Raw genomic sequence first — 9,250 nt, forward strand, 5'->3', positions numbered from 1 at the left:
ACACAGATTATCCATTCACTGGTCTAGAGGTAAATAGATGAGAAGAGCTACCGGGCACTAACATCAGGTCAGAAGACTTCTTCAAAAGCCGTACGAGAAACTGTCATTCAGAACGCAACTATTGATGACAACCGTGCTCCTACGAGCCCTTCCCTGTTTATTGTGCCTGTCCCTGCAACGGTTGACAACCTTGACTCAGCGCGAGCAGCACCTACTCGTGCAAGAGCTCACAGGGCTGGCAGGAGCTACTTGACCAAGTAACAGTGCTCAACCACAAAGGCACTAAAATACTGGGTCTTTATTTTCAGGCATCCCATCAGTCTTCTGGTGAACCTTTCTCACTGTATAAAAAGTGCAATTTATGAAAATTTCATCAGGTAAAATAACTAGAAAACAGTAACTTCATCTTCCTCGATGCATGAAAGCGTGTTTAAGCCAAGCCTGGGCTGATAACAAATATCTCCACCTGCATGCAAAGTTCAGCATGAAAGTGGGATACAGCCCTTTCAAGCTGAGAAAGAGATAATGAAAAGTGCATTCTTTAGACATCATATTTGAAATAGCCAAAGAAAAAGTGAAGTATGGCTTGCAAAATGATAAGGAGATTGCAGAGGTATTGGACAAGTCTGAGAATAAAATGGAATTATTTTTTTTTCCTACCAGGTAGATAGGTTGTTTTCCCTCCTCAAAAGCACCATTATTTTAGGTATCACGCTTTTCACTGCAACACTATTTTTTTGAGAAAAACGTAGCATCATACAAGTATGGAAAAAGTTACACATCCTCTTCACCCCACTCCAAGAAGAGCAGTTTCATTCACTGAGGGCAGTTGAGTATCTCGTGACGAGAAAAAAAGACTTTAGAAAGGTAAATGCAAACTCTGCTACTGGCTATTTCGCTGAGCTTTGGCACGAACCTTTGGTGAGCCTGTTTGACGCATAAAGACGCTATGTAACTATTCTAACTCAGTCATGCTGTCAGATGCGCTTATTAACTCGTACTATTGACTATGAGACTAGATAGTTTATGAAAGTAAGTGTCCTTTATGGGATACGGGAACACCTGTTTGCTGAAGAAGTACATGCTTCCCTGAATGAGCCAAGAAACACAAATTCAGACACTCGCACATTTCTCTTCCACCAAAAGTGAAGAGATCAGTTTATCCATTTATCCCTTTCAAATGCATCAAGTTTTAACAGCCCTCCTCCTTCTGGAGGCATTTTTTCTATATATACAAACCAAATGTTCCTACAGTTAAAATACAGAAATAATATGTTGCCACAGGCTTGTAAGGTTTAGTTTTTAAACTTAACCAGTTAAAGTCCAGTGCAAACTTATAACCATGCATCTTTACAAAAATGGATTTCCGACACTACTGTTTTCTTATCCTCATCTCAACATTTCATCTGAGGTACAACACATTCAAGCACCAGCTAAGAAAGAATAACCATTACAGGACACATGAGAGCAATTTTCCTAAGCTCTCATTATGGGAAAAACAACATTTATAGTAGTAAGAGCTCATAAACATACTAAAGCTACACTTTCAAATCTAATAACAATAGAATATAATATGTTCTTTTTAAATATTAAAGCCAGCACTTTGTTTTTATTAAAGGCAGAGTAAAACACAGCAAGAAACCATCAAATCTAACGATAAGACCTGAAATACAAACAAAGAATTACGCACGAGCTTGAGAAATACCACCCTGGACCCCATTTTCATTCACGCCTTGTTTGTTCAATGCAGGGGAAGAAGAAAAATAAGAAAAAAAAATAAAAAAAATAAAAGTAGTAATTTTCCTGCTCACCTGGACACGTTTTCTGGAATGTACTCTAGGACTGGATACCCATCGCTTCTTCTGGATGCCAACTCCGAATGTGACTTCCAGGTCTCCACTAGCGTGCTGACGGGAGGGAACGAGCTCAAGTGCTGAAACGCCTGTTCTCGAGCAACTGGCCGCGACAAAGATATCGTGCCTTGGGCACCGATCCTGTAGTGAAACGACTGTCCACCCGAATTTACCCCCACAATGGCAGAGGATGGTATACTGTTTTCTTGGTAATAGCTGCCATCGTCAGGCTCCTGCTTAATTCCCGCAGGTAGGCCTGGATTTGGAAAACCGCTACCTTCACAACTTCCATCAAACGAAGAAACAGGTGGTCCTAAAATCCCAGAAAGAGAGTAATAGTCTTTGTCATCCATAAAAGAAAAATACGAGCCATCTGTAAATGGGAAAGGATTTACTGTTTGATTCCCTTTAAAAGAGGCACCAGAACAAGGATGCTTGGCCGACTCTTGCTTTACTGGTACTGAAAAGGGGGAATCGGAGTTTATTTTGCTGCTGTCGCCAATGCAGGCGCTGCCGAACGAACCATCTGGCTCGGGTTTTATGAACTGAACAAGGTTCATCTGACTGTTGTTGGAGATGGCATTCTCCATTTCCTCCATCTTAGGAAACGTGAGTTCTTGAGCACCCTTGTCTTTTGTTTCTGGACTGGGAACGGTATCTTGGCTTCTGCTAGGTCCTGCCGGCGTGCCGGAAGCTGGGAATCCTAGGGAGTTGTTTACGGGGCTACAGATGGACGATCCCACAGTGCTAACCGCTGGACTAGAACGGGTGGATCTATTATTGGCATTGGAAGGGCTGGCAATGGAGCTCCTCGAGTTCAGGTTCGCAGGACTGGACACAGAAGACCGCATAGTGATATTATTGGGACTCGAGACGGGAGATTTCACGCTGCAATGGCTGGGAGGACTAGAAATCGGTGATTTCATGCTACTTATAGGGCTAGAAAGCGGAGACCCGACGTTGCTAACGTGCGCGGGACTGTGCAACATAGACCCCCGGTTTTCAACATTCGGCGAGCGCGACAAAGGGGTTCCCTGCCCGATGGGGCTGTGCACGGCAAAGTTCCCAAAGTTAGCAGTAGTTGAGGACACAGAGTTAACTCCAGCAGGACTACACACCGAGGAAGCCATGTTCTGGGGGCTGCAGCCCGAAGGGCTTTTCTCTTGACACATGATGGGGCTTTTGACAATAGCGTGCATGGCACCACCGTTCACAGCGCTCCCAGAGTCCGACATCAAAGACCTCAAGGGCCTGCTGGCGCTGTGGAGGGGAGAAGAACAATGGCCGTTCTCCTTGTAGAGCTTCACCAGCTGCTCCACGTTCTGGTAGATCTTTCCTGGGCTCCCCTGGTTCTGCTGATCGTAGGGGTAATCGGCGTCTCGTATCGAATCCATATATAAACCCATGGATTCGGCCACCGTTGCCGACAGCTCCTTCGACTCCGTTTCAGTTTTGATGTCGGAGGGCAAAAGACCAGGCTGACCGCTGTCTTGCTGCAGGCAGGAGAGTAGCTCAGGCTTTTCTTTGTTGTTTCCTTGAGCACTGCTGTTGGCGAAAGTGCCGGCAGTGCAGCTTACGTTCACAATCTCCATATAGTTACTGTCATCAGCCTGCTCTCCAGCACCTATAGAAGAATACTCCACAGACTGAGAAACTTGACCCCACCGTCTCTCCATATCTAAGCCTTCTGGGTAGCTGTGGTATCCTTTTGTCTCCATAACTAGCAAAGACACACACAAAAAATCAAAATTAATAAATGACAGGACAGTGCGACTTCCTACGGAAATTTCCTAATTTCCTAAGGAAACAAGGCGTATCCGCTCACTCTGTCTATCCTCCTCTCTGTCTGCCTGCCAGTCCCGTTTCCCTGCCCCATCCATCATCTCTCAACCATTTGTCCAATTTCAATCAAACCGAGGGAAAAGGTCTCACGGATATGACAGCCCTACGGGTTCTGAGGGAAAACGGCTCAGCAGTTAGAAAAGACCCAAATTATTGCTCCCCACCCTGCCCTGAAAGGAATGGCTTGGCAAGGTCAGCACAACAACCGCGCACCCTCGCCGGCCGCAGCCCTGTGGCTGGTGCCAGCAGCTCCCTGGGATGCCCCTCATCCAGGGACCTGCGGGGGAAAAAAGGGAAGGGGGCGGCAAGGAAGGAGGGGAAGGAACCAGAGAGGTCCTGAAAGGAGGACATGTCAGTGGTAGGCAGGACATAAAACCCTGCGGAAATTGCTCATCACAGCTCTGCTCCTCCAAAGAAGAAAGCTCTGCTCCTCCAAAGACCTTCCCTGGCCATCCTACAGGGACAGCAAAGCAAGGGAGGCTGGTGTGCTAAGAGGGTTTCTTTTCATCACCCAGCGTAACACGGGATGCTTTAGAAGGAAGTAGCAGTTCCAACTTGCCCCTTCACCGCTACACAAACTGCTTGTGCAGCCACCTGAGGAGACACAAAGGATGGGCTGAGCAGGGAGAGAAGTCGTGCAAAAGTTGAATGGGAAACACTTCTGCCACAAAGGATGGGAATCAGGTTAGGCAGGGATGCATGGCTATTAAATGGATCCGTAATTCTGCAAACCTTCATGGCAGCAAGCAAGAGGAATACATAAAGAAAAGTAAACCTTGTTCTAAAATAGACCCTAAAAACCCCCTCCCATACTGCATGCCACTCTCTCAAGGCAGGGAGCAAAGTGCGTGACCTAGCCTCCATTATTCTGAAAATCATACATAAGCAACAACATTTTTTTAAAAGAAATTGGCTCGTAGTATCATTAGAACTGTAGAAACTCATGTGCCAATAGTTTCAATATCAATACCATGCAAATATCTTTTTCCTTTCAGAATGTATTAGTTTCCTGATATTTAATTTAGCGTTTAATTGCTTTACTTAACAACTACTTAAAAAGCGCTATTTTAAGCAAAATTATAAGCACAAAACAAAACAAAAAAAACTTAAAATGAGTGACTCAAATACTTCTTTGCCCTTACTTAGAACTATGGCCCTATGCCTACATTCCCCTCAAGTACAAATTTTATTAGAACATCATCACGTGTGTCAAATCACATTCCTATAGTCTAAAATTTTCAGACAGAAGTGCCTACTTTCACATAAAGTCACTCCCAGATAATCACCTACCCCTGAACTGGAGTGCTGAGCAAGCCTAATTCCTAGAGGAATCAATTGCAGCTGTGAGTGACCAGCATTTCTGAAAACCAGGAAACTTAGTTAAGACTTAAAATTAGGTTGTAAGTGAATTTTAACCCTCAGAACCACCAGCAGAACCACTGCATACCAGGAAATCTCAGTTACAGGCCTAACATTACATTGGTGCACAAGCTTTGTAGCGACCTCTCCCACAGCAGTAAATTTCAAGCTTCATACATAATCAATAGGCGAGCATACTTTAAAACTTCAGCAAAAAAAAAAATAATCTGGGTCACACAAAGGGGGAAAAAAAAAAAAAAAAAAGAAAAAGGAAAATGCCCTGGTCCTGCACTTCAAGAGAGAGAGGCACTGTCTGGTAAATATATCCAAGAGGATCAAAAGGCAGCAGAGAGATTATTAGTGGCCTGATACAAGTTTGGTTTAAAATGACAGATACAAATTAGTAAGAATGCAGCAGCAAAAGAGATTTTGGGGGAGTGCTGGTTTCTGTCACCTCCGAGCACCTCGGTGGATACCAGAACCGAATAACCACCTCGCGGGTTGCTGATAGCGTAAGGGTTTGGTTTTGTTCTTCTCAGCAGAACTTACTACGACTTGACTAGCGTGTTTATCCACGGCACCTGCACTTCACCTCCTGCACAGACATGCCTTTTTACTAACTTTCACTAAGTGAATTTGACTGTGGGATACAAACATCCACGGATCACAACAGAAGCTGAGTCGCGTTACGTATCAGAACCCAGACCATCTACATCTGATATTTTGCAGAAGGAAGCTTATATTACGAGCACAGCAGTTTCTCCAGACACACACACCCTTCTCCCTCCACACCCCCCCCCCCCAAGAAGTACTCGGACACTGCGAGTTACGTATTTCACCCCCAAATATATCAACAAACACAGCCCTCTGCAGCACGAGTCTCCGACCAATCAGGCATGAAACCAGTTTCGCAGCAACAGCCATTTAAAAAAAATAAAAATAAAAATCAAATGGTACCTGGTATCCCTGCAACCAAAAGGTCACCTAGATACGGAAAAATCTGAAGTAAATCCAGTTTCATAAAAACTAAACCGGTGACTCAGGCGACGACCCGCTTCTTATTTCTCGGGGCTTGTAAACGAAATTTTCTCTCAAGTTTCGCTGCCTGCCAGCCGCTTCGCTGACATAAAACTGCCCAGGGGACCCCAGCTTCGTCGTCAAAGATGGGCTGCGCTGTTCCCCTGCCCCCCCCCCCCGCCTCCCCGCGCTTTACTCCAGGGCAGCACGGGCAGGTGGGCTACCGGCGCTGCCCCCGGGCACCGCCACCCGCGGACCCCCAGCGGCGGGGACGGCGGGGGGGGGGGCCGGTCCCTCCGTCCCCGCACACACACGCGTGTTGTCAGCCGCGCAGGCAGCGCGCACGCCGACCGCCCCTACCTGCCCTACGCGGCGCGGAGCATCACCGCCGCTCCCGGGCAGAAAGCACCGCTTCGCACCGCGAACCGCCCCCCGCGTCCGCTTTCCCGCAGGTACAATCGGGACTGTCACGCGTGGGGGAACCCAGCGGTGCCCGGGAGCTCCCTCCCTCCCTCCCTCTCTCGCAGGCGTCCGCGGGGGTCGAACCGAGGGGGGTGGGGGGCGGGTCCCGACAGCCCAAACCCGCTTTCGGCCGCCTCCCGGACGCCCAAGCGGGGCAGAAACGCGCTTTTTTCCGCGCAAACGCCGTTCCCACACACCCCCCCCCCCGCCACGGCGGAGAGGGTCCGGGTTTTCACCGTGACACCACCCCCACCCGCCCCACGGAAGGCACGGCGCCACCCCACCCTCCCTCAGCCCCGCCTCACCTCCCGGCGCGGGTGGCGGAGAGAAGCGGCGACCCCGGCCCCCGCCGTACCTGTTGCGGCGGGCCGCGTCCCCGAGCCCCCGCCGGCGCGGAGGGCGGCGCGGAGCTGCGGGGCGGGCGGCGCTCGGCCCCGGCCCCAGCCCCGTCCGTCCCCCCCCACTCCTCCGCCCGCCCTCCCTGCCGAGGCGCGCCGCGCCGCCCGGTGACACGGAGCGGCACCCGGGAGGGGACGGGAAAAGGTGCCAAGTCCTTTTAAAAACATGTCACGTGCCCCGATAAAGTTCAAGTTTACGTCCCGCCCGCCGCCCGCCCTCATTGGCGGGCGGGCTGCGGCGCGCCGCGCGGCGGGGGCCAAGCCGCCGCCCCATTGGCTGGGGCGTGCCGTCAGTCACCCGCCGGGCGACATGACTGATACAAAGTTGCTGCGACACAGGCTGGAAAACACATCTCCTTAAAGCCGCAGGGGCCGCCGCGGCCGCGCAGCCCCCGCCGGGCACCCGGGGGACCCCCCCCTCCCGCCGCCCCGCCCGGGGGCGGCCGCGGGGACGGGTGGCGGGGGGTCGGGTCCGGGGCTCCCCGCGGGCAGGTGAGGTGCGCGGGGCGCGGCCGCCCCCGCCCGGTGCCCGCGTCGCGCCGGCGGCAGGGCCGGGCATCGCCGCTCCGCCGGCCCGGGATTTCCGCCTTTCAAGCGGCGCATGAATATGCGCGGTACCGATGCAGCGGTGATTTAATCGCAAAATAGGGAGGAAAAATAAAAAGGAGAAAAAAAATATGTAAAAAGAGAGCGGAGCGGCGGCGGAGCGCCGGAGGGTTCAAGGACTCGTCCTCCGCTCTCCGCCGGGCTGGCTCCGCTCCGCGGCATCCGCGCATCCCGCTGGGCTCCCCCCGCCCGCTGCCTCCCCCCACCCAGGGGCAACCGGGACGGACCCCGGCTCCCGGGGGCTGCCACCCTCCCCGGTGTCCCCCCACCCTCCCAGCGCCCGCGTCCCGGCTGCAGGAATATACCCTTTTCCCAGGGAAGCAAAAAGAGACGCCGAGCAAACTTTTGAGGCGATGCGCTCCCAACTCCCTCCGTCAATAACGCCCCCAGCCCCCGGCGAGCGGCCGGCAGCCGCTGACGCACGGCCCCGACCCGACACCCCCCCGCCGCGGTGTCCCCCGGCGGGGACAGCTTGCGGGGTGACAGAGGCCCCCCCGGGAAGGGGGCTGAGCCCGTCGGGGGGCGGCATCGCGCTCGGGCACCGCGCACCTTGGCCCGAAATCGCCCCCCCCCCCCCCGCCCCGGTCCCTGTGCGCCCGCCCGGACCCGCGTGTGCGGCGGGGAGCGGCGTTTGTCTTCCCACAGTCGCGGGGGAAAAGCGCGACCGGCCCCACGATTTGGGGTGTCACGTGCCCCCTCGCATGTTCATATTCTGCCCAAATATCGACCCGCGCTCGCCGCCCCGCCGAGGCACGGGCCGAGGCGGCGGCGGCGGCTCCCAGCGCCCGGCGGCGCGACCCGCCGAGCGGCCGCCGCTTCCCCGGGCGCTGCCGAGCAATGGTCGTGTCCTTCCCGCGAAGTTTTCACTGATGGGGACGGGACTGGCCGTGACCTGGATACGCCGGCTGGTGTGGCGGACACCCCGCCGCCCGGCACCCCCCCCCGCCCGCTGCTCCCCGCGCCGCTCCGCGCCCCGCGCAAAGGGTCCGCGCTTGCACTCACCTCCCCTACGACATGGTGGCGCGGCGGGAGGAGGCACGGCCCCCGGCTACTGACAGCGAACCATCCGAGAGCCCGCACCGCCACCGTAGGAAAAAAAAAAAAAAAAAAAAAAAAAAAAAGAAAAAAAAAAAGAAGTACGCGGAGGAAACGCCGGGAGCTGGGCCGGGCGGCGGGGTGGACGGGAGGGGGCTGCGGCGGGGCGGCGGCGGGCGGCTGGTGGCGGCCGGGCGGACAGCTCCCACCATGGACGCCTGAGGTGGGTGGGTGTTCCCGCGGGTCACACCCTCGCCCGCCGGCGGAGGGGAGCAGGGGGTGGATCCAGCACCGGCTAGGAGAAGGGGGGGGGGGGAGGATTTTGGGGAAGGGGAGGGAGAAAGAAGGGGAGGGAGGGAGAGAGACACCCTCCCCCCCCCCGCAAAAAAAAAAAAAAGAAAAAATTAAAAAAAAACCCAACCCGAAAAAAAAAAAAAAAAGCTCAAACTTATGTCATTCCAGGTAAAACTCCCATCTGCGCCACCAAGGAAGAGGAGGGAGGAGAGTGGCGAGGGTGTAAACTTTTTCCGCCCTCCCCGGTGCCCGCCCGGCCCCTCGCAGCGCCCGGCGGCCGCACCGCCCCCGCCGCCCCCTCCCGCCCCGGCGGCTCCCGGCGGCGGCGCGGCGCCGCGGGGTTTCTCACGCACGGAGCCCGCCGCCGCCGCCGCGGTTCCTGGT

General features: G+C 53.9%; 1 protein-coding gene across 3 annotated transcripts in view; it reads right to left on the reverse strand.

The window, feature by feature from the left end:
* The window catches only part of NR3C2 (nuclear receptor subfamily 3 group C member 2), a 222,833-nt gene extending 214,165 nt beyond the window's left edge, over window positions 1-8,668 (reverse strand). The window contains exons 1-2 of one of the 3 annotated variants that reach the window (XM_054202137.1): window positions 8,540-8,668; window positions 1,812-3,573 (exon numbers count right to left, since the gene is read on the reverse strand). In XM_054202137.1, the coding sequence (XP_054058112.1) occupies window positions 1,812-3,571 (1,760 nt within the window). In that variant the 5' untranslated portion in view covers window positions 3,572-3,573; window positions 8,540-8,668. Of the gene's footprint in view, window positions 1-1,811; window positions 3,574-6,838; window positions 6,964-8,539 lie in introns of those variants that run through there. The other 2 variants (XM_054202140.1, XM_054202139.1) reach the window with 2 other exon arrangements.
* Between the last annotated feature and the right edge of the window lie 582 nt (window positions 8,669-9,250).

This window comes from Rissa tridactyla, chromosome 5 (genome assembly GCF_028500815.1).
Source record: "Rissa tridactyla isolate bRisTri1 chromosome 5, bRisTri1.patW.cur.20221130, whole genome shotgun sequence".
NCBI classification, from domain to species: domain Eukaryota; kingdom Metazoa; phylum Chordata; class Aves; order Charadriiformes; family Laridae; genus Rissa; species Rissa tridactyla.